Source organism: Branchiostoma lanceolatum, chromosome 5, assembly GCF_035083965.1.
Source record: "Branchiostoma lanceolatum isolate klBraLanc5 chromosome 5, klBraLanc5.hap2, whole genome shotgun sequence".
NCBI classification, from domain to species: Eukaryota; Metazoa; Chordata; class Leptocardii; order Amphioxiformes; family Branchiostomatidae; genus Branchiostoma; species Branchiostoma lanceolatum.
In genome coordinates, this window is record NC_089726.1 from 22482606 (window position 1) to 22509022 (window position 26417).

The 26417-nt window shown below is 40.9% G+C and overlaps 1 protein-coding gene and 1 long non-coding RNA gene across 5 annotated transcripts in view; one reads left to right on the plus strand and one right to left on the minus strand.

Moving 5' to 3' along the window:
- Nucleotides 1-26417, minus strand: part of LOC136435739 (isoleucine--tRNA ligase, cytoplasmic-like) — a 161076-nt gene that overhangs the window by 25141 nt on the left and 109518 nt on the right. For all 4 annotated transcript variants that reach the window (XM_066429429.1, XM_066429428.1, XM_066429427.1 and 1 more), the window contains 7 exons: nt 18686-18763; nt 12197-12318; nt 11838-11940; nt 10476-10559; nt 9914-10072; nt 4582-4713; nt 4082-4177 (listed from right to left, as the gene is read on the minus strand). In XM_066429429.1, coding sequence (XP_066285526.1) covers nt 4082-4177; nt 4582-4713; nt 9914-10072; nt 10476-10559; nt 11838-11940; nt 12197-12318; nt 18686-18763 — 774 coding nt within the window. The remainder of the gene's footprint in view (nt 1-4081; nt 4178-4581; nt 4714-9913; nt 10073-10475; nt 10560-11837; nt 11941-12196; nt 12319-18685; nt 18764-26417) is intronic.
- Nucleotides 10511-26417, plus strand: part of LOC136435743 (uncharacterized) — a 31529-nt gene continuing 15622 nt past the window's right edge. Inside the window, exons 1-2 of the long non-coding RNA XR_010755893.1 lie at nt 10511-10622; nt 11800-11964. This is a non-coding gene — a long non-coding RNA (uncharacterized lncRNA). The remainder of the gene's footprint in view (nt 10623-11799; nt 11965-26417) is intronic.

Consider the following 26417-nt stretch of genomic DNA (forward strand, 5'->3'; position numbering starts at 1 on the left):
GGAGAAGGTACTGCTGAAAGGGGGCGAAACTACCAGTGAAGGGAGGAAGCAGCTGAAGAAGGCAGTCGTGCACCACACTGTATTACGGAAGATTTTTGCAAAACATTGGCATTTAGGACCATTCTGGCAACCTTTGACATATAAAATGACCTTGGCACTCAATTCACTTTTGGCAGTGCAAATTACTCTTAAGCCCCCGTCACAAATCAACAATTTACTAATTGTTGGCGAGCTCCAAATGGGGTTTTTCGACCGAAGTACGACCGACGTCCTGGCGATTCCACGGGCTTCGGGCGATTTTTCGGAGCTCGGCCGACGTTCGCGGGTCACTGGAAGCTGCGCTTAAATTCAGCGAGGTCTCGGCGACCATTTTTGAACTCGCACAGCTCGTCAACAGTTTGCCTGTAGCTCGCCCGAGCAATACCCAGCTCTCGGCCAATATTCGGGCGGGCATCCAAGGATTTTAGACCCGATTTTTGGTCGGTTGGAGGTCGCCCAAACTCTTCGGCCTCGTGCGAGCCTTGCACGGGCTTAGTGCAATAATCGGACGACCGTCGTCAGTGTTCTGGCCGACTCATGAAAAGTAAGGCGTGCTTCGGGTGAGCGTTGTACTGGTGTCGATGGGCGCTTGAACTCCTTCTGTTTATAAATAAAAGGTAACGACAGTTTGGTTTATAACATAAGATGATGAATAATACTGTAATGTTAACTAATACTAATATTAATATCAACTTGTCAAAGAATGCTGCCAAACTTTTCTAATGAAAGACAATTCAATTGCAAAGTTAAATTTTCATTGAAAGAAAATTATCATAAACAGGCTAGAAAGGCAACATTTGCGGGAGCAAATGCAACATGTTTCGCCCATTTCCCTCCCCACGCAAAAAGCGACTGTGGCATAGAGGCTAACATTTGTTGTATGTCTGCAATGTTGGTATTTGAATGAATAATTGAATTGAAGACCAGTCAGAATGGATCTCTCCCAATTTGAAACCCTATGCATGGATGGGCTATTGTGCCCACTGGTATCCAATCTTGGTGACACGGGTAGAAAATTCGTGTACATAGCGAGGAAATGTCAGGTTTCACCATAGTGTCCAAGCTTGCAAACTTGTGGAAATCTTTGTTTCCATGCAATGTTAAAATAAGAAAAACACCATGTGTGTCAAAAAATACCACCAGAAAAGTTTTGAACCTTCTCAATTGCACTTAACTTCAGTAGGACACAACAATAACAACACAAGGATGGGAGCCAGGGAGTAGTTACGTTGTGTCTTCACCTGTCAGAGTAGTGCCCCTAATTAAATTGACTATTTCAACCAATCAGGTTGAGCTTGTTAAATCCGCGCTCTCTCATTGGCTGACCGAATTAGTCCACCTGGCCAGATGAATAAAGATGTGACCTAAAGGTCAGTGACCCCAAATGAGGAAAATAGCCGATCTTCTCCCAAAAATACCCTCTAAATTCGTATTTCGAAGTGTTCTTTGCCGAAAGTGTGAATGGGATTCTTTGAATATTTGGTCAATGTACCCCCATAGCAAATTTTAGGTCATTTAGATTTATTTCCAGAGCACAGGAGGCCAAAATGTATGCTTTTGGTCAGAAAAACCTTAATAAAATCACTTTCAAGGTCAATATTGAAAAAATGAAAAAACAGTCCCAGGGTATTTACCCACTCTACCTGTATACCAAATTTCAGCTCAGTTGGTCCAGGGACGACCGAGCTGCGTCGACTGTAAGATTTGACAGGAGAAAGAAACCTTACGAACACAGTATGTTTCGCCCAACAGTATGTTGGGCTCAACATAATAAAATGTGGATACCGAAGACAATACTTCCTGTTTCTTTTTTGTTATTGGTTTGGATGTTTCAATTTATATATTAATGAACTGGGGCTTGACTTTTGAGGCTTGACTTGACTTCCTGAGTTTTTCCTCCACAAAATGACTTGTTGCAAGTCCATTGAGTCATAATAGATCTATGTTTGTCTCCCGAGGCACGCCCAGGCGTCGGCAGGGCGTCGATAGGCTTATCAGCGGTCGGCCGAAGCTCGGACGGCGTTCGCCCGAGCTTCAGTCGATTTCCGTTTGGTGGAAATGTTTGGATCGGGGTTATCGACTGATCTGTTGACTTTGTGGCTCCTGCGTTAGTATTTGGATTGGTCTATAACAAAATTCCTGTTTATGTTATTATATACAGTGTGCCCGTCCACTTCACTCATGCCCCACAGATTTGCCACAACTCAGAAAGCACAGTTGGTCCAAATATGACCTTGTTACCAGGTCAGTTGATTCTGACTTCGTCCTTGTCCAAGAGATGGTACCGTCTTATGTGGGATTTATGATTATTAGTGTTTGACGGACGTCGCCCGAGCCCCGTTCAATTTGTGACGGGGCAGGTTTTCAGCAAGAAATACGGTCGGCGCTCGGGCGAATTTGAAATTCGTCAAGCGTCGGGCGATCTACAAATTCGGCCGACGCTCGCATGAATTGTGACGCCGGTTTTATGACATGACATGCCACATAAATGACTACTAAATGAGAGACTGTTTATAACATGCCTTAATGATATTGAGAACGAATTCGAAGGGATTGTCCAACCTACAGTTACTGTATGATAAAGACCCACAGAAGTTGTTTCAATCGATTGTGTGTAAATTAACATGCAAATCACAGAGAATGCATGACAGAGGAGAGTCAGCCTTCAAACTGCGAGAAAATGGAACAAGAAAGGCAATAAAACGTATTGCCATGGCAACGATTGAGTGGCTATATGTAAGTGGTGTTTATGATTATTAAGCTATGTTTTGACACATTGCAACTAAGGTGCCAGGCAGCGTGGCTAATGGTTAAAATGTGTCTAGTACTTACTGTTTGACTGCCAAGAGACATTTGACATTTTGACTCTTCCACTAATACATTGATGAATTTATACTCAGGTTCAAAAAATCCTTCAGACAGGCTCCAATCTGAGAAATGCTCTAGATGCTCGCGACAGCATTAGTGGATGGTCCCGAGTAGTATCACATCGGTGATAGTAATTTCTAAATAGAGTCAGATGAGCGGTCAACGGGCTGTCTCACAGACGGAAATAACATGGCGATCAGGAATACAAATCTATATACTCCACAGTGCAATAGGCATGACTTTCCCTAAATCCCGAAAAAGAAAAAAGGAGTTAATTATCAGAGTTCTTCTCTTGTAACAGTCATGGCGCAGTCAGAGGCAATTTGCCAAACCCTGCGGGAGTCCCAACCACAGCGGAGGAGATGGCGGGAGGCTGATCCTCCCGGGAGATCTTATCTGACCTCCCATGGAATCTCTGACTGGTTTCAAGTACGCCAAACCGGCATAGCTGAGATCTACAGAATTCTTTGGAACTAAATACAGTAGAATCCGCTTAACTGCACTACCCATTTGTCACTGTTTTTGGTGCAATTATCCGACTGGTGCAATTATGCGAAATGCCCAGCTGGACCGCACCACTATGGGCGGGGGCGTGTATTCTTAGTCAGAAACAGAAAACATACCGGTAATGTAAATACCATTTTAATTCAGACTCTATCATCTAGGGTCTGCGAACGTGGTATGTCTAATAAAGATTTCAAAGATTACATCCATCTACACACCCAAACAACCACCAAAAGCTGTAAGTAGTAAATTGGACTTCAGATCCTTCTATTCTGAACTGGTTGCAAACAACAGGAGCAGGGCACATCACTGTCAGCATGCCACCACAATGGAGTTCCAGACAGCACCACATAAACTCACCATCCCCTAAAGAATCCCTCCTCCTGGAGCAGGGGAAGCATGGCCAACTTGGCCATGTCTCAACCGCCTCTGAACAGGCATAGGAAGATGCAAGATCCTCATGAACAAGTGGGGTCTCAGGAGCAGACCATGAGACACCTTCTTGTCTGCCCCCTGCTGCCTGAGCCTTGCACTAAAGGATGAATTTAGAAGCTCTGACCCACAGAGGCATGCGTGTGCAGAGTTCTGGAGCGGGAAAGTGTAGAAGTGGTGACCCGAGAAGAAGACCACGATGGATTTGAACAAGTGTACATAACAGATAATTAGATACCTTTTTTCTCAGCTTCTGGATACGATTGATGACCTCCCTGGCCACCCCTTCATCTAACATGGACTGATCTGGGGTCACATCCAGCAAGACCAGAGCCTGTGAGTGAGGCACAGGGTTAAAGCACAACAATAAATTGTCAATTGTGGCACATGTTAATTGTGTAGTAGAGTTCATCCAGGCCCTGAGGAAGGTAGCTGAAGAGTTACGGAAATGCTGGCTCAGTAGATTATCTCTAGGTTGTGTCACAAGAACATTATTTTCCTGTAAATCTTTGACATGTTACTATCATATTATAAACAACAAGTAGTCATGTTTCAATCTATTCATATCAAGCTAAGTCATGATCTCAGATTACATAACAGAACAATCAGCTTAGGCTTCTGACACCGTATACATCTCAACCCTATATTCATTTCTGGATTTCTGGATTTATCATAGATACATCTAGACAGCTAATTGTACTTTATTAATGTTACTAAAAGACACTATTGTTAAGATACCTGGTTGTCAGAATGTGCCTCATACTCAAACAGTGACATTCCACTCTTGGCATCAAACTTGTACACCAGCTTGAGATCATCTCGTGACAAGGTGTGACCTTCAACATCAATTTCACCCTTCTCTTGGAATTCCTGTCCAACAGAAAAAATACACAATTGGAGACGACAGACTTCACTCCCTTACCATACTGTCCTGCGACCCCTCCAGTCCCACATGCAGAATATCAGCTCTGCATGAGATCTACATGTACATGTAATGTATGACAACGCTGCATTGTGTATATTGGGAATCACAGAAACACACACACAGAAAAACAGACACACAGAAAGACAAGCCAAAACAAGAGTTCCGCGACCTCATATCTCCATGAACAATTCTATTTATGCAAATGACTTACACATTTGCATAATATATGCTTGGTCATTAACACCTTTATCTAACTTACACTATTGTTGCAATATTGAGTCCTATAATTTTTCAATTTGATGTATTATGGTGTTTTTGCATTCAATATGCAAATTAGGAATTTATTTGCATATTTGGTATTTGTTGATGCTCCACTTTCCTTAAAGTCTCGGACCGGAGTTTTTTTGCGATTTCGTATGTAGGCCGACACCCTCAGGTCAACGGGCTACAATTCCGCCAAGAAAAGTAGGACGGAAAATGTAAAAACATGGTCGAAAAGCGGTTTTCTGCTGTTTTCCGATGTATTTATCGGTATTGTCCGTTGTCCCTTTATTTTGGGTAGAAACCATTATAGTAAAATGTAAATTTTGCACCCGAAAACTATCATTTTTTTACACTTTTTTGATCGAACCTGCTCGGAAAAAACAAGTTTTCCTGGGGTCACCGCATATATGTTGAGAAAGCTTAGTAAATGGTGTCTCTAAAAAATGAAAAAAATAAAAAAGTCATGTGATAACTTTTTTGCAATCTCCGATGACACAAATTCGGTGAAAATGCATCAAAAACGATGCTATTTGGGTCATCAGGCGAGAAAACCGCATCACCGTTGCCGCGGACTAATACAAAAAAAGGTTTGATAGCCAACCAACTGCACCGCGCCCAATTATACTACATCTCACTGGCTTTTCAGAAGATTCAAAATATTTATGCACAGCTAAAACCATCACCAAGCAATCTCGGGCAGAAATCAGGGTGACGACCATGCACTTCCCGCAGATTACCGGGTCACGACAATTGAACTCTGACCCGGAACCATAAACTACATGTTACATGTATTTGAGTCTGATAATGGAAAACAGTGCAAATGTAGATTTTCCTCATTAGCTATGCAAATTAAGTCACAATTAGCATAATTTGCACTTCATTGTGTATATCTCTGTCTAAGCTACCTGTATACTAAGTATCATATTGACAGTTCTATAATTTTCCAATTAGATGAGATATGGTGTTGTGCATTAATTATGCAAATTAGGAATTTATTTGCATAATTGGTATCTGTTGATGATCCACTTTCCATAAACTACATACGTTACATGTATTTGAGTCTGATAATGGAAAACACTGCAAATATAGATTTTCCTCATTAGCTATGCAAATTAGGTCCCAATTAGCAAAATTTGCACTTCATTGTGTATATCTCTATCTAGGCTACCTGCATACAATATATCATGGACATCCGTCGTTCCTTTGTTCAGTTATTCTCCTTAGAAGATTTTCACAAAAACGCCCCTGCAGTTCTAGAGGAAGCTGCTAGGGGGCCCAAACCTACACCACGTCTTTATTACATTACAAGCTATCTGCCACCCAAAAATCAAGACCACAGCACGTCCAGGTCAAAAGATACAAAGATTGAAGTTCTGCTGCAGTACCAAGGTCACATACCAGGGGGCCCAAAATTGACCTTGAATTTCGGCTTCACAACACCCGCCCACATACCAAATATCATTGTAATCCATCAAGAAGCTCTTGAGTAATGCTGACTGGAGTGGTGCGGAAACACAAACAGACAGATAGACAGACAGACAGACAGACAAACAGACACACCCAAAACAATATCTCCATTTTTCATGGAGATAACAATACAGAAATCCTTTGGGGCGACTAGTAGGCATTACACTGTACAATGGAGGACTGGTATTGTTATCTCCATGAAAAATGGAGATATTGTTTTGGGTGTGTCTGTCTGTGTGTGTGTGTGTGTGTGTGTATGTTTGTGTTTCCGCACCACTCCAGTCCAGTGACCTGGATGTGCTGTGGTCTTGATTTTTGGGTGGCAGATAGCTTGTGATGTAATGAAGACGTGGTGTAGGTTTGGGCCCCCTAGCAGCTTCCTCTGGAACTGCAGGGGCGTTTTTGTGAAAATCATCTAAGGAGAATTACTGAACAAAGGATTTCCATGATATTTAGTATGCAGGTAGCTTAGATAGAGATATACACAATGAAGTGCAAATTCTGCTAATTGGGACTTAATTTGCATAGCTAATGAGGAAAATCTATATTTGCAGTGTTTTCAATTATCAGACTCAAATACATGCAACGTATGTAGTTTATGGAAAATGGATCATCAACAGATACCAATTATGCAAATATATTCCTGATTTGCATAATTAATGCAAAACACCATAATTCATCTAATTGGAAAAGTATAGGACTGTCAATATTGCAACATGTAAGTTAGGACTCTCAATATGATACTTGGTATGCAGGTAGCTTAGACAGAGATATATATAATGAAGTGCAAATTATGCTAATTGTGACTTAATTTGCATAGCTAATGAGGAAAATCTATATTTGCAGTGTTTTAAATTATCAGACTCAAATACATGTATGGAAAGTGGAGCATCAACAGATACCAATTATGCAAATAAATTCCTAATTTGCATAATTAATGCAAAACACCATAATTCATCTAATTGGAAAATTATAGGACTGTCAATATTGCAACATGTAAGTTAGATAAGGGTGTTTATGACCAAGCATATATTATGCAAATGTGTATTTCACTAAGTCATTTGCATGAATAGAATTGTTCATGGAGATATGAGGTCATAGCCTGAGTACCAACCTCCGTAGTGACCGCTGGCTCAAAAGAATTCGCTTGCTAACCACGGAGTCTGACCCTGCGCGTATCCGTCACGGCTGTTAGTCAGATATTCGTTCCGATTTTGAACGAGCTCGCTGATTGGCCCCATTCGTCTAAGCTCCCCCCATGCCACACTGTTCTTCGTAACGGGTAGGTTCTAAGAACTGTTGCCATGGCGATTCTTTCAAAACTGGACCCGAACAGGGCAATAGAGACACCTTGGAACGAAAAATGGCACCGAACGCAGCTCGAATTCCCCTCATTACGTGATAATGAGACAGCCGTGACGGATACGCGCAGGGTCAGACTCCGTGGTTAGCAAGCGAATTCTTTTGAGCCAGCGGTCACTACGGAGGTTGGTACTCAGGCTAATGAGGTCATGGAACTCTAACTTGTTTTTGGTCTGTCTGTCCATGTGTGTATCAATCTGTGTTTCCGGATATTTGTCAGTGTAACAGCTAGTGTGGTTCAAGCACCACTTACTGACCAGTCTAACTGGTCTGGACCTTTTAGCCTTAAGTGTGGTGTTAGGGGCATTGGGTTTGTGTGCTGGCGGGCCCAGGGTCAATTCCCGGGTGCCAGGAGACTATACTATATACGGCGGCCGTTTTAATTTTGGCGTTGGAGACCACTCCATAATTTAGCGTAGAGCGTAGGGAGGCTTTTCTGAATTTATCGTGAACCAGGAGACTGTACTACTCTCCTTGTGCATTTCAGTCAGCATAACTTAACAACCTCTGGATGGATTGTGCTGATATTTGGTATATGGGTGGGTCTTGGGAGACATAGATCAAGGTCAACTAGAAAGGCAACATTTGCGAGGGCAAATACAGTATATTTTGCCCATCCCCCTCCCAATGCAAAATCATTCCTGTGCCAAAAAAAGTCTGCAAGGGGGGACCCAGAACTTCATAACAGACATGGTGATTCATAATCCCTCATAACTATCCCACATACAAAATATGCCATCTTCAGACCTACATGTATGCCTGGTTTTCTTGTGCAGTGATTCTTTATATCAGTGACATGTTATTCCACACATTGAGCAACTGTTGAACAAACAAAAACTTGAAAGATAGCTCACAGTGTTTCAGTGAGCACTCAAAGATTTCTAAGATTTTTGATGATTCTTCAATCATCTTAAATGAATCTTTTTACAGTAGCTACATATTGATATAGCAAATATATCAGCAGTCCCCGTAAACTTCCCTTTTGTTAGTCTGAGGTGACCTAGGGTTCATGTGCCAAAAGTTCAAGGGTGAGCGAAATGACTACTGGTGATGGATCGTGAACAAACCTTGAGGTTAATAAATATCCCTTCATGCAAGAATAGTCGCCATTAACTATAGCTGATCATTCAACACTAAGAAAAGATGGATAACCTGGTCTGCTTCTGAACTTGACAAGGTTGGACACCATGACGTCGACCTTGACCATGATGAGGAAGTTGCCAAGTTCCCCATCATAGGTAATGTTCACAATGTGTGTGGACATGAACCTTAACCCATTTCTCTTTTGGTGTGTCACAAAAATACACTGAGATAGACAGTCACTGATTTCATCAATGAAGGCAGCAGCTGCACAAAGATATATGACATTGTCTGCCCTGGGGTGAAACTGCTATTAGGCCACACCAATTTATTTTCTTGGTAAACGGATTTTTATTTTCCAAAAAAAAAAATGTAGAAAAAAAAATTCATGAAAACAGAGGCCTGGGCCAGCCTTCTGTTTTCATGATTTTTTTTTTCTAGAATTTTTTTTTTTGAAAATAAAAATTTGTTAACCAAGAAATTAAATTGGTGTGGCCTTAAGGCATGATGGGAATGTGGTAACTGTATAACTTACTTTTCCACAGCAACAACTGTGTGTTGGAGTCAGAAAGAAACTTGTCAAAAACTTACATTTGGTCGATAATATGTCCAGACTGAGTGCTTCTTTATCAACTATACTGCAGTCTATATCATTGGAAATTCTGTTCATTGCCCTTTACAATAATATTATGGTACCCCCATCAAATTTTGTTATGATCATAAAACCCAATCCCCATGCCTGGGAAAATTTAGTTTGAAGCATGGAACACAGGTTTAAGAACAACATTTCTAAACATTTAGTAATTTTGCCTTTTACTATTTCACTAAAAAAATATAGAAAATTTATTATGTATCACATGTACAACTGTTGTAATATATCTTATCCCCAAAAATACCCACTCAGAAAAAGACAAAAAAGATGGAAAATGGGTTATTGGCTAGCACTTTGGATGCACCCATTAGAAGTTTTACCTGTAGTTGTTGATCAGTCAGTTCCCTGATGGCCTTCTGTACTGACTTGTATGCCTGTTTGAGTCGTGCACCCAGCACACGGTGGTCTGGTTCAGCCACCAGTTTTACACAGTATTTCTGTTTGTCACTGGACGTGGTTAAGGTACGCACATTCAGTTCCTAATGAAGCAAGATGGCAAGGTAGACAATACATGACATGTTGGAAATGCTACATATCAGATTTGGCACAAAACAAATCTTTAAGTTAATTTTCAAATTAAAACATTTTCATACTGATTTCAATCTAAATGTTTGTAGCAAAAACGAAGTCAATAGTCAGGCTAATAAACCTTTTCCCTGCCAAACTAGACTTCTGTATTGGTTGTATTGTTAGGAATCAAAGGATAGCACAATCAAACATTAAGTTTTTACAAAATAATTATTGATCAGAGCTACATGCACGATGATCTAAGCCTTATCACTGTTAAAATACTAGTACACGTATCTAAAAAAACATGTCATTCCAGATTTTCATCATGCAACAATTTCTACATTTTTTCAGCATAAATGCAGCAGTCCTGACCTCTAGGATGTAGCTCTCCAGTGACTGGACATCATCCAAACACTGCTGGTCCTGCTGGATCACTACCAGCTCCTTCAGAGGGTACTGGAGTACACAGGAGGGGCACAACAGTCTGTTAGTACCTCAGAGAGGCATGGCAACATACATGTACATGACGTTTGTATCAATATTTTAGGTATTTGAGGTTGTAGTAGACTGGGTTTCATTTTCTAAAAACAGCATTGTGGGGTTTGTGCACGTGATTCTACATTTTGCATGTGCCTGTGTAGCCTGTATAACAGCCCTTCGCCTTAACACACTAGCTAGCTTTGCATGCAGGCATGCAGTGTGGCAGCAGCTGGTTACTAGTATATTACACTGACAAGTTTTTGGTGGTTAGCCTTCTTTTTTACGATAAGGGGCTATGCATGATCTTGCATATTATACAGCAGGTAGCACAGTGGTTCAAAAACCAGTGTTTCATACACAGGTTTCATACGTGTATGAAATTCATACGCGTATGAAACCGACGTAGCGTATCAAATCGTGAGCGGTGCGGTAGGCGATTCAGTAATTCTTTCGATATTTGTACGCGTCGCCAAAACATGGGGAAAACTAGCAACGCTATCGGAGACACGCGTGCAGTCCGCTCGGCGGACATTTTCATACGCACCCAGGCACTTTGATACGTCAATCGGTAATATTTGGTAGCTATCGGCGACATGCGTGCAGTCCGCTCTGAAAACATTTTCATACGCGCCCAGGCACTTTGATACGTCAATCGGTAATATTTTGTAGATATCGGAGACATGCGTGCAGTCCTCTCGGAACACATTTTCATACGCGCCTGGGCACTTTGACATGTCAATCGGTAATATTTGGTAGCTATCAGAGACATGCGTGCAGTCCGCTCGGAACACATCTTCATGTATTACGCACCCGGGCACTTTTGATACGTCAATTGGTAATATTTGGTAGCTATCGGAGACATGCGTGCAGTCCGTCAGAACACATTTTCATACGCGCCCGGGCACTTTGATACATCAATCGTGGGCAGTAGCAGGGAGGCAAAATTGGTCAATCTTGCGTACGCGTCGCCAAATTATGGGGAAAACTAGCTGCGCTATTGGGGAGGTCGTGCCTTCCGTTCCGCGCACAGTTTGATCTGGCAGTTTTTACATGTGACTGAGTAAGTTTGCGCTCGCTCTGAGAGTTCCACAATGTGCATAGCATACAAATGCAAATTGCAGAACTGTAATACTACTTCACTCTTCCTGTGGACACACACAACTGTGCACAGACAAACAAACAAACACACCAACTGACTACAAAACTGTTTTCACAGAGATGAAAGTACAGTCAGAAGTCATCAGGAGTGCAAACCTTGACTGGGATGGTTTTCCTGTCCCTGATGACACGGGAAACTTCAATCACAGACTGCATCCTGGACACAGACCTCTCTATCTGCTGGTCAATCAGCTTCTCCCTGTCAGCATGTGGACAAGCAAAGGTTTGTTTCAGAAACATACATCTTTGTATATGTTTTGATAATCATACTATAATGCACTAATTCAAAATGAAATATGAATGTTCAATGGTCTCTACCATGCAATACTCTATATTCTATAATTGTTTAAAATGCTAATTGGTAGATATACAGCAAGAAGACAATCCTGCCTAAACCATTATCATAGTAGGACTTTGACATTCAACTAAACCAACTGTAGGATTAAACTTTTCACCTTGGCTTTGGTAACATGAGATAGTGCACACTGTCGACATTATGTTTCTTTGTGAGGGATGGGTCCAGCAAGTGACGCAGATTCTGGTACATCTGTTCTGTTAGGAAGGGGATAAATGGGGCCTGGAAAAGAAAACAACATGCACATTTACCACTGAGAAATACATTTTGTAGATCAACTGAACACTGTGTTAAAACCTGTTATTGTCCATTGACAATTTTCCCATCAAAATGTATCAATATTTAATATGTATAATGCTCAAGTCTAACATTTTGGAAAAAGTAAATGATATGAACTAAATGTACATGATTTTACAAACTCATGTACGTACAAACATGTAGCAACACTCTGTGCAGTCACACAAATATATTCAATTTACTATATACAAAAATCAGTTATGCAAACTAGCAGATCATAATGTGCTAGGTGGTTGTGGTTAATTATAAGGATGTGTAATCTAGAGCTATGTAAGCGTGCCCCACAGCACAGTTCGACAGCGTCAAAAGTGCACAGGAAACACGCTTTGACGGCCGTCCCAGGGTGCCATATAGGGCACCAAGAACTACTGTTTTTTACCGTCTCCACAACTATCCAGGATTTTTTTCATTTCTATGAAAGACAGAGCTTGGGAAAATACGGAATTTGCTACGTTCCTACCATTGACCACAAAAGAAATATGAAGTTTCCGCATAAATTATGTAAATTAGGTCCTCATTAGCATAACACACATTCCATTCTATTAACCTTTCCTAAATCTCCACATGACATCCGTAGCATTTACCGTAAGGGAAATTTGAAGTTTCTGCAAAAATTATGAGGTCCTCTTAAGCATAACACACATTCTGTTGTATTCACCTTTCCTAAAGCTACCTACACCTCCAATATGACCTCTGTAGCATTTACCGTGAGGGAAATATGAAGTTTCTGCAAAAATTATATAACACATATTCTGTTGTATTCACCATCAGTTTCCTTAAGCTACCTACACCTCCAGTATGTAGCATGTACCGTAAGGGAAATATGAAGTTTCTGCAAAAATTATATAACACACATTCTGTTGTATTCACCATCAGTTTCCTAAAGCTACCTACACCTCCAGTATGTAGCATGTACCGTAAGGGAAATATGAAGTTTCTGCAAAAATTATGCAAATGGCGTCGATGTGGCAGGCCGGGTCTGGAGGTCAGAGATCAGCAGTGATGTTTTAGTAGCCTTTTGAAAGTTACATGTAGTCTCGATGTGGCCACTCTAACTGTAGCCGGCAAATCATTCCATGAAAATTTACCCCTGAACGCAAATTTTCTGCGGCCGGATTCTAGTCTGACTTTCAGAACTTGCAATAAGTTTGAATTATGTCTTGTTGCATAGGTATGAGATGTTCTGTCAAATATTTGTACATAATCAGTGAAAATCGACGGCAGTGACACTTGATTCAATATGCTGTAGCTAAGAAAGTTGGGGCTGAGAATTATACGACAGGCTCTTCTTTGTACATTCTCAATTTCTCGAGATTGGGCATTAGTGATACCTGGGTGCCACACAGGGCATGCATAGAAAAGCGTATTCTACAGTCGGCCGCACATGGGTTCGCCCTTAGTAATAGCCTCTGGCTAGTTGGGTAACCCTGGCAACATGCCGAACCAATAAATAAATAAATAAATAAATAAATAAAAGCGTATTCTAGAGTTGGCCGTATAAAGCCAACGAAGACTAGTGTCAAGTCTGTAGCGTCAAGACCATGTCTCTTAAGTACCCGCAACAGGTACAGTCTGCGGCTCCCCTTGTTTACCATCATGTTGACGTGGGCGTCCTATTTCAGGTTAGCTTGAAAGATCACTCCCAAGATCTTAGCGAACTGTACAATTTCAAGTGTTGATGTTATAACAGTCAGCACAGGTGGGGAAGGGGGGTTCTGCATGTAACATATCAGCATCACCATACATTTAGAGGGGTTGAGTTGCATGTGGTTGTCCTCAGTCCACTTGCAAGACAAAAGTGTTGTATATATCAAGGTCTCATTCATGAGTTTTTTCGCCCCATATAGGCTTACATATTATAACACATGTTTTATATCGGCGCGTGGTACTGAATCCATGTTATTTGATCACAGTTTAACAACGCACGTCCGAGTCTTCTCCTCATCCTCATACTATTATTAGTCAAAAGTGAGAGTTCCATCCACTAGAATTTTTTTTCATGTTGATGTTCCAGGATTTGGTGGCTAGAGTTTTCTTGGATTCCCCTATTTTGACGAATTATATAAAAATCAGAGCTTCAAAACTTCTGTAAATCTTCCAAATCTGTACTTATAATAGAATATATACGAATGCGATACACTAAAAAATAACTCACTTCCTGAGAGCTGCCCTAGCCTGACCACTCTCTTCCGCCACCTTGAATAAATATGTAACCCATTGCGCCCCATAGTTGACTACACAGGGTCCATTGGATATAACACATCCAAAGCCCTATAGCAGACCTATTAGCACCGCTGGTTGGGAAATCTATACACCACATTAAGAACTCAAAACATCTTGCAGAAGAAATGTCCACAATTCTGATAGCAAATGTTGCACGATGTGGTCTTTCTCTTCACTGACACGCCTATCCCAGAAACACTTGACATTATCAGAGGAAGACTTCAGGCGGATAAGGATTTGAAGAGCCGGACCAACCTAGAGGTAGAGGACATTTTAGAACTACTCTCATTCAGATCATTGTCACAACTACATGTACATACTTTAGTTTCAGGGGTAACATCAACAGAGGTTTGGAACAGCCATGGGTACTAGTAGCCATGTGTCCCCGGTGTTGGCCAACATGTTTATGGAGTGGCTGGAGCAACAGGCCATGACCACAAGTTATGGAAAAGGTATGCCGATGATGTAATGGATCCGGAGGTTGTGAAGAGGGGAGTCCAGCAGGAGCTCACAGACCACCTCAACAACATTGACCCCACCGGCAACATACAGGTTACATTTGAAGAGGAAGAACAAGGAACATTGACAGTTTTCTCGACACTCTTCTGGTACGGAAGAGGGATGGCACAGTCAAGCTTTTGGTGTATAGGAAGAGTACACAATACAGATGAGTGCCTCAACTTTCAGTCCCACTACCCACTGCACCGAAAACTGGGAGTCCATCGCACCTTACTGGACGGGTGTAATGCCGTAGTAACAGAGGACCAGGACAAAGAACTTGAAACACAGCATACAAAAAGGGCCCTCCTGGGTTGCAGCTACCATCATGAAAGTGACTCAACAGAGGAGGACACAAACAGAAAGAAAGGAGTAAGAAGCAAGAGGAACTAGAATGGCAACATTTTCGGGAAAATGCAGGATATTCCCCTCCCATTACCATGAAGTCTCTGCATAAATTATGCAAAGGAGGTCGGCATTAGCATAATTTATATACACGTGTGTTCACCTCTCCTAAAGGTACCTACATCTGAAATATGACAATCGTAGCCTTTACGGTGAGGGATATGCATAAATTATGCAAACGAGGCCCTCATTAGCATAATCTATGGCCAGGTTTTATGACCCTTCCTTATGGTACCTACATCTCAAATATGACATCCGTAGCTTTCACGGTAAGGGAAATACAAGTTTATGCCTAAATTATGCAAATGAGGTCCACATTAGCATAATTTATGGCCAGGTGTAGTCGCCTTCCCTAAAGGTACCTACAACTCAAATATGACATCCATAGCTTTTACGGTAAGGAAAATTCAAGTTTATGGATAAATTATGCAAATGAGGTCCTCATTAGCATAATTTATGGCCAGGTTTCCTGACCTTTCCTAAAGGTACCTACATCTCATATATGACATTCGTAGCTTTTACGGTAAGGAATATACAAGTTTATGCATCAATTATGCAAATGAGGTCAGCATTAGCATAATTTTTGGCCAGGTGTGTTCACCTTTCCTAAAGGTACCTACATCTCAAATATGACATCTGCAGCTTTTACGGTAAGGGAAATACAAGTTTATGCATGAATTATGCAAATTAGGTCCTCATTAGCATAATTTATGTCCAGGTGCATTCACCTTTCCTAAAGGTACCTACATCTTAAAGATGACATCCGCAGCTTTTACGGTAAGGGAAATATAAGTTTATGCATAAATTATGCAAATGAGGTCCGCATTAGCATAATTCATGGCCAGGTGTGTTCACCTTCCCTGAAGGTACCTACATCTCAAATATGACATCTGCAGCTTTTACGCTAATGGAAGTACACGTTTCTGCATAAATTATGCAAATAAGGTTCTCATTAGCATAATTTATTGTCAGGTGTATTCACCTTTCCTACAGGTACCTACATCTCAAATATAACATCCGTACATTGTAACATAAGGTACATATAACTTTCTGCAATACCATTAGTAGAGCTACCACCGCGCATCTACTTGGTTTTTGGCAGAAGAAAGAAGAAGAAGAAGAAGAAGAAGAAGAAGAACAGGCAAGCAAAAACAATATATCCCCCTTCCCACTGGAAGGGGAATATAAAAAGCAAGAGGTATATGGTGACCATCCCTTAAAAGAGTCACAGAGCCATTGGAAAGGGTGTTCAGGAAACATAATGTACTAGTAGCCATGGCAGTTAAGCCAAAAACAACATTGAGGAGCTTACTGGTGCACCCGAAGGGCAAGCTGGATGACTTAGCCAAAACAGACTGTGTGTACAAGATCCCATGCCAAAGCTGTGAGGAGATGTATAGGAGAAACAGGCAAGACCTTTGGGACAAGAAGAACACAAAAAGGAAACCGACAACATTGATACTGTGACGTACACTAGATCTCAGAAAAGACATGCTCAGAAAGAAGAGAAGAAATTGGCAGTCACAGATCATATCCGATAACAACTGTGTGATAGACTGGGAGGGGGCCAAGGTAATAGACAGAGAGGACAACAGACGCATCCAATGGATTAAGGAAGTCAACACCAGTGATGAACCAGGACGAGGGGGGATACAAGCTTAGCCACATTTGAGATTGTGTTCTCGCCCCAAAAGCGCCACCTACATCGGCTAGTTATAGCGGCGAGAAGCAGTACTCCAGTCAGAAGTTCTTAAGAAGGTGTCTGACAGACACCGAAACATCAGCAGGTAAGAAGTGACTGGTTGTGTAAAAAAGAAAACTTCAATACTCATGACGGAACCCATTAACCCAGTAGGCTAAAATCTCAAAACGTCTGTCACCCTCTCCACAACTTGAGTTTGATTACGAGATGAAGAAGACCTGTTCTAGAGCATATAATGAGACACTATCGCCGTCCAGGAATTCATGATCTTGTGTAAAATTGGACCATCACAGCGTGTCACTGAGAACCCTGTAACGGTGTGCTGTGGCTACAGCTACAATCATCGACAATTTTCATCTTTTGAAGTCTCAAAATTGTAACAACAAGGTCAGTGCTAGACTTTACCAGTTCATTATCAGTCCACAAAACTTCTGTCACAGCGTGCAGCTCAGCATGTGAAATACCAGTCTTGACATGCTGACTGACATGTGGCGATGGCAGAACATGAAAAATTTCCTTACAGAAGCAACTTGAAGAGTAACTCGCAAGAAAGTTTCTATCATTTCACAAAGGAAATTAATATGGAATACTAATATGTGTCTTTTAACTAAAAGTAGGAGAAAAATACCTGTAAAAGCTCGGCCGTCACAGCGTGCAGCACGGCAGCAATTGAGAACTGTTGTGCAACATACTGTGCAACCAAGGTGCAACTAGTACCTTAATTCTGCTGTCACAGTTGCTAAATCAACAATTTTCATATCTTCAAGTCTCACAATTGTAAGTCAGTGCTAAGTTTTATCTTCCGTCACAGCGTGCAGCTCAGCATGTGAAATACTCGTCTTGACATGCTGACTGACACCTGCCGACGGCATCTGCATGCTTTTTAATACTCATTATACCTTATTGTGCAAAAATACTTAATTCAGAAATGCACTATTGTAATGAGTATTTCCCTTCAAGCTTGTGTCCGAAAATCTCCGTGATAGTGGATTCACACACAAAAAAAGAGACCGAGCACCGCACATCCAGACAAGTCATGCCGTACAGCCGGAATGTTTGTGCCGCGATAAGTGGCTACTTTCTGTTTTTTGCCATGACAGACACATGCATGTGCGGATCAGCCGCTTAAAAGCGGCTGATCCGCACATGCATGTGTCATGGCAGATATTCCGTGCATCGAGAACGGCGTTCCCAGTAGGTTTTATGCAGGTTTATTGGCAGCTTGAGCAAAGCAAACTGTAAGTATTACATCTTAAGATTATAAAAAGCGGAAAAGTTGATAGTTTGGGTGTATTTTATTCATTTTCAGAACGGGTTAGTTGAACAAACTCCAAGAGCAGCTCGTATGTTCTGACAGGCGCTCTGTACGAACTTGGCAAATTCCGTATTTTCCCAAGCTCTGTCCTTCATAGAAATAAAAAAAGATTTAAAATAAGGTTGCTGAACTAATCATGATAAACTCACCATAACTTGAGTCATGGAAAACAGCACGCTGAACAGAGTCTCTAGTGCTTGGAGACAGTCTTCTGTGCCACCATCTCCCTGGAAACAAAATACACATGGAACCACGGTCAAATATAAAATCTTCATTCCACTCCAAAGCCATCTCTATCTCTTCTACAGCATATATACTGGGATCATAAGCCCTGAAAACAAATTCTGTTTTTAAAAGTGCCAAGCTTGTGTATACCACTTTGAAAAAAAAAATGCAAACAAATGTGACTGAGCAGTGTCTGTAATTTTGAATAAAAATCAATAATGGTTGTCACAGCACGCTGTAGATAACATTACATAGAATGTATGACATTGTGTAACCGACTTGAAGTATTTAGACCCATCATCCATGGAGCTCTAGATCAACCAACTACATGTAGAGGCAAGTCTACGCTTGACTTGATAATTACCTTCGCCAAGAAGGTTATGCATGAGGGTAGCGTTTGTTTGAATGTATGTAAAGAAGCAGAATAACTGGAGAAGGCCTGGATGGATTGTCTTGATATTTGGTAGGTGGGTAGATCTTGAAAAAAAAACATACGACATCTTTCCTAGTTCTTTAAAATGAATAACATTAGCCTAGTAAGACCTCAAAGTCCCGTTTACCTATAGGAAAAGTTGTGTTTCAATGCTTTATTTTTCATTGTGAAGTTTTTCCTGTATAACTAGTAGTAACTGTATAACTGTCGAAAATTATTCCTCTGAATTAGGTGCCGTCTTGTACACACTTACATGGGCTCAACTGTGTACAGAAATCTTAGTCGATATTGTTTCAAAGGCTTCTAAACAAACGGCATCTTTCCTACGCCTATACACAACAAGCGGCCGAGACCTTGCTCCCTAAGCTTATATGACCCGTTCACAATGTACCTATAGGAAATGTTGCGTTTTAAACAAACGGCATATTTCCTACTTCTATCAACCTCATACACAACAAGCGGCCGAGACCTTGCTCCCTAAGCTTATATGACCCGTTTACCTATAGGAAATGTTGCGTTTTAAACAAACGGCATATTTCCTACTTCTAGAAACAACTTATACAACAAGAGGCCGAGACCTTGCTCCCTAAGCTTATATGACCCGTTTCCCTTTTGGAAATGTTACGTTTTAAACAAACGGCATCTTTCCTACTTCTATAAACAACTTATACAACAAGCGGCCGAGACCTTGCTCCCTAAGCTTATATGACCCGTTTACCTATAGGAAATGTTGTGTTTTAAACAAACGGCACCTTTCCTACAATCCTACTTCTATAAACAACTTATACAACAAGCGGCCGAGACCTTGCTCCCTAAGCTTTCATGTATATGACCCGTTTACCTATAGGAAATGTTGTGTTTTAAACAAACGGCATCTTTTCTACTTCTATAAACAACTTATACAACAAGCGGCCAAGACCTTGCTCCCTAAGCTTATATGACCCCTTACCTATAGGAAATGTTGCGTTTTAAACAAACGGCATCTTTTCTACTTCTATAAACCTCATATACAACAAGCGGCCGAGACCTTGCTCCCTAAGCTTTCATGTATATGACCCGTTTACATATAGGAAATGTTGCGTTTTAAACAAACGGCATCTTTCCTACTTCTATAAACAACTTATACAACAAGCGGCCGAGACCTTGCTCCCTAAGCTTATATGACCCGTTTACCTATTGGAAATGTTGCGTTTTAAACAAACGGCATCTTTCCTACTTCTAGAAACAACTTATACAACAAGAGGCCGAGACCTTGCTCCCTAAGCTTGTATGACCTGTTTAACCATAGGAAATGTTGCGTTCTAATGTTATTTCTTCATTGTAAAGTTTTTCCTGTATAACTGTCGAAAATCATTTCTCTATATTAGGTGCCGTCTTGTTCACATTTACATGGGTGCGACTGGGTAAAGAAATCTTAGTCGATGTGTTTTAAAAGATCTTAAAAGGCTTCTCCAAAAACAAACGGTATCGTAACTACTTCTATAAACAACAAATTTATTCGCTGTATCGTGTTCTTTAAAAAGCCTTCGCGTGTACATATGTGACATATGTATTTGGGCGGGTGGGCAACAGTCCTTACACCGTAAAATACCGGAGAGATCCTAGTTTCCTAGTCTTGAGTGGTTTTTCTTTGTTTTGTAACTGTCGCTCCAAATGGTTGTGAGAAATGGGTTCATTTGCAAGCACAGTCTTTTTTTATTCATTTACTGTTAATCTAGGATCTAGCTGCGAACAAGCCGTTACCCAAGATAAGATAATGATCAGCGCCCCCACCACCAGTACCCTCCAGCTGTGTACCATGTGACAGGGTATTACCCAATGACAGACAAGTGGGATTTTTAAATTTTACCGGATGTGCGAAAGGAATCAAGTTGTTTTTCCGGCTGGCGTCTGTTCGAGAAGAAGTACTGCATTTTCTTTTGTTCGAGACTCTGCTTTTACCACGGTTCTTGGGACATCGATCCGGCGACGGAATGAACGCAAGACTAGGACATGGATATAATTCTGTACAAGCTGATGGGATGGAGAGCCGATTTGAACAAGAACACAGCACAAATTTTTGATAATATTTACACACACGTAAAGGGGTCATAACGATGTTGAAAGAAAAGAAAACGTCATCTTTACATAATATTAAACGTTTTTTAATCATTATTTACGATATCTTTAGACTGCTTAAAGGCTACGTGAAAAACGGAAATTACGGATGTATCCGCACCTTTTGTTCATCTTTACACACACGTATATCAGTCGTAATGATGCTTAAAGAAGAAAAAAACGTCATATTTACATGAAATATAAACGTTTTTTAATCAATATTTACGATATCTTTAGACTGCTTAAAGGCTATGTGAAAAACAGAAATTACGGATGTATCCGCGCCCACGGAAAGACCATGTAACGACGATCTTTACGTACTCGTATAAGAGGCGTATAGATGCGTAAATAAGGAAAATACGTCGACGTTAAGTACTGTTTAAGCATCCGTAAATATCGTTTTTCGTGCCGTGTCAGCCAAATAGTAACGCAGTTCGCTACACCAACCATGAGAACCGTTTCCTTCTCCGTCATTATTACTAAAGTATTTATCTGCTTGCATACCCTTAGAAATTCACAAAAGTAAACAAAAATCTTGATCAGCAGTTTATTACAGGTTTGCGATAGCAAAACCTGTTCTGTTTTTGCATCCAAGGAAGGGGGCGGCCATGTTGGATGTGACCATTTTATTGGGAGGGGTGTTTTTTTCGCTAATGTTGGGTGTGACTATTTTGACGGAGGGGTGTTTTTCTTGCTAGTTTTCTTTTTTTGGTTTTCTTGCTAATTTTTTCTTGCTTTGGGTTGGGTGTGACCATTTTTACTGGAGGGGTGTTTTTTCCACTAATGTGTGGGTGTGATAGATGGAAGTTATTAATGTGGTGGTGTTGTGACCTTGCCGTTGGCACAAATGGACACAAGGCCCACTGTACTAAAGGACGAGCAAGGTCCACTGAGCATCATGTTGTTGTGATCTTGTCGAAAAGTAAGGGACGACAAGATCCCTAACGATAGAGGGTTAATATAGATTTGTTATTTAATGTGATGTTGGATTAGAAAGTGTTGGAATTGATAATATCGGGGGGTGGTTTTTGTCGCTAATGTTGGTTCCCTTTATTTTTCTTAGTTTTGGGTTGGGTGTGACCATTTTGACCGGAGGGGTAGTTTTTGCCACTAATGTTAGGTGTAAGAGATGAATGTTATTAGTGTGGTGGTGTTGTGACCTTGCCGTTGGCACAAATGGACACAAGGCCCACTGTACTAAAGGACGAGCAAGGTCCACTGAGCATCATGTTGTTGTGGTCTCGTCGAATAGTAAGGGACGACAAGATCCCCAACGATAGAGGTTTAATATAGATTTGTTATTTAATGTGATGTTGGATTAGAAAGTGTTGAAATTGATAATATTGGGGGGCGTTTTTTGTCGCTAATGTTGGTTCCCTATATTTTCTTAGTTTTGGGTTGGGTGTGACCATTTTGACCGGAGGGGTGGTTTTTGCCACTTATGTTAGGTGTAAGAGATGAATGTTATTAGTGTGGTGGTGTTGTGACCTTGCCGTTGGCACAAATGGACACAAGGCCCACTGTACTAAAGGACGAGCAAGGTCCACTGAGCATCATGTTGTTGTGATCTTGTCGAAAAGTAAGGGACGACAAGATCCCCAACGATAGAGGGTTAATATAGATTTGTTATTTAATGTGATGTTGGATTAGAAAGTGTTGGAATTGATAATATTGGGGGGTGGTTTTTGTCGCTAATGTTGGTTCCCTTTATTTTTCTTAGTTTTGGGTTGGGTGTGACCATTTTGACCGGAGGGGTAGTTTTTGCCACTAATGTTAGGTGTAAGAGATGAATGTTATTAGTGTGGTGGTGTTGTGACCTTGCCGTTGGCACAAATGGACACAAGGCCCACTGTACTAAAGGACGAGCAAGGTCCACTGAGCATCATGTTGTTGTGGTCTCGTCGAAAAGTAAGGGACGACAAGATCCCCAACGATAGAGGTTTAATATAGATTTGTTATTTAATGTGATGTTGGATTAGAAAGTGTTGAAATTGATAATATTGGGGGGTGTTTTTTGTCGCTAATGTTGGTTCCCTATATTTTCTTAGTTTTGGGTTGGGTGTGACCATTTTGACCGGAGGGGTAGTTTTTGCCACTAATGTTAGGTGTAAGAGATGAATGTTATTAGTGTGGTGGTGTTGTGACCTTGCCGTTGGCACAAATGGACACAAGGCCCACTGTACTAAAGGACGAGCAAGGTCCACTGAGCATCATGTTGTTGAGATCTTGTCGAAAAGTAAGGGACGACAAGATCCCCAACGATAGAGGGTTAATATAGATTTGTTATTTAATGTGATGTTGAATTAGAAAGTGTTGGAATTGATAATATTGGGGGGTGTTTTTTGTCGCTAATGTTGGTTCCCTTTATTTTTCTTAGTTTTGGGTTGGGTGTGACTATTTTGACCGGAGGGGTAGTTTTTGCCACTAATGTTAGGTGTAAGAGATGAATGTTATTAGTGTGGTGGTGTTGTGACCTTGCCGTTGGCACAAATGGACACAAGGCCCACTGTACTAAAGGACGAGCAAGGTCCACTGAGCATCATGTTGTTGTGGTCTCGTCGAAAAGTAAGGGACGACAAGATCCCCAACGATAGAGGTTTAATATAGATTTGTTATTTAATGTGATGTTGGATTAGAAAGTGTTGTAATCAATAATATTAGGGTTGGTTTTTGTCGCTAATGTTGGTTTCCCATATTTTTCCTAGTTTTGGGTTAGGTGTGAGTGTGACCATTTTGACCGGAGGGGTGGTTTTTGCCACTTATGTTAGGTGTAAGAGATGAATGTTATTAGTGTGGTGGTGTTGTGACCTTGCCGTTGGCACAAATGGACACAAGGCCCACTGTACTAAAGGACGAGCAAGGTCCGGTGAGCATCATGTTGTTGTGATCTTGTCGAAAAGTAAGGGACGACAAGATCCCCAACGAGAGGGTTGATATAGATTTGTTATTTAATGTGATGTTAAATTAGAAAGTGTAGGAGACGTGATCTTAAAGAACATGGCAGTTGTGGTCTTGTCAGAGATGTAGGGACGACAGCCACAAAAACCATGAACGATTAGTTTGTTTAATGTTGAGATGGCCAATTAGCTTTTGGAATAAAACTAAGTCAATTTTGAAATGGTGAATACTTAAGACCCTTTCCTTCTTACAATAAAGAATGGCCGATGTATAAATACGGTTTCTTTTAGATGCCGATTTGAAGACGAACACATCAAGGATAAAGAAATGACACAGAGACAAGGATTCCCGCATACTTACCAAGGGAGACGTAAACGTTATAACACTGACTGATTGTGACTTCATAATGTTGACTTACTACGATCCTTATTAATTACTGAATGTCTCTATTGCTCTCTTGACCTTAACTTCCTAGTTTAACAAATCTCTCGTCTCCTGTCTTACTCTGCTCACACAACATTGATTACTTTATCTCTTCGCTGCAGTTCACTTAAACAAATGAATAACCGTCAAAGAATTATAGCACAACAATAGCAGTATTATTCTAAAGTAACCGTTCCAAGTTTGGTAAGGAGTTGCACTGTAACTTCTTGGACGTAAGTGACGGAGTGAAATGTTACTGCAGCTTGCAATTGCATACACATTTGTATTGGGTTTCTACCATTCGTACATCCGGTTTGATTTGAACTGTCGTCGACGAGGTTAATCACCTGTATTTTCTTTCATAACGTTATACATGCAAAATCAGCTTCTAAAAGTTGCACACTAAAATAAACAACATAATAGACAATACGTATTCGTTTGAATCAAATAAAGTGGACAACATGTGCACGCCAGTGTGTGGATTCTCTAAATCGTGTCAGGTAATGCCTGGTTGTAACAGCACAATCATTGTAACACGGCTCTGATGCTGGTCCGGTAGTGGAAGGTCTCCGGCGACCTCCCCTGCTGCGGTGAGAGTCTGTGTGGGAATCGGCCAGATTGTTCCAGGCCTGGATTGTTCCTCCCTGGTGCACGTGGATACCGGGTGCCCCGGATGACCTTGTAGTCCGGTATAGGTGACCTGTGCAGGGATCGAGAAAAAACATGCAGAAATATATCAACCCGAATGCTCTCTTCTTTGGTTCTTGTCGTCTCTGAAGACGGTAGACAGCTTCGGTCGATTTAACCTCTTGAACTATTGACTTGAATTAGACTATTCCAAAATCATGATTGGCTTTTCTTTCTCAAAGTAGTTGGCGGTGGCGTGTTAGTCATGTAGTTGCTAGGTCCTACAGCCACAGGGAAACAAAATTTAGAATGTATGTGACACTGATAAGCTGTTTGACATATTTCTTAGTACCTACGAATATGGCGTGTTATACTTACTTCAAGGTTTTGGAGTTCGATTAAAAAAAAAAAGGCTCGAAATTCGCATTTTAGTACAGGTAAAATTGTACTAATTTTATCTTTAGCTAGGAAAACAACATTTGGAGTTAAATATGCGTGAAACTGATAAGCAATTTCACAATTTTGGGTCCCTAGGAATTTGACCTCTTATCCTGTAACTAAGGTGAGTGAAGAGTGTACGTGTAGGGCTCTAAATCTGCATGGTAGCACAGGTAAAATTGGAGTTGTGCAGGTAGTTTTGACGGGCTTTTACTAATTTAGGCCCCCATTCCGTTGAGTTATCTGTGAAATCTTTGGTCGCTCATAAAAGGTTGCTGACATTTGAGATTTTGGGTCGCCGTAGAGATTTCACTTGAGCACGTTTTCCAGGAGTTCGGCGCTCTCACGGCGATCTGGCCAATTTTACGTTTTTTTAATGGTATTTATCATATCTTCGAATTATTGTTTTATTAATTACAAATCTTTTTAAGTATTCATAAATGTTTCTAACAAAAGGAAATATAAATTCGAGAATACTATGTTTCAGAAGTTGTTCTGATCATTTGCAAACATTTGGAAAGTGACTGTCAAAAGAGATCATTTTTTTGAATAGATTTGAAATATAGATAGCCAGATAGGTTTATTTCATATTTCGAAATATTTCGAAATAAAGATATGTGTCATTTGCCCCCCGTAACCGTGTGGTGACTTTGAATGGGGCCCTTATGTCGCCGTGAGAGCGCGGCGAAAGCGCCGTCCAAGTGGAATGGGGGTATAACTAATACTTTAAGAATTGGACG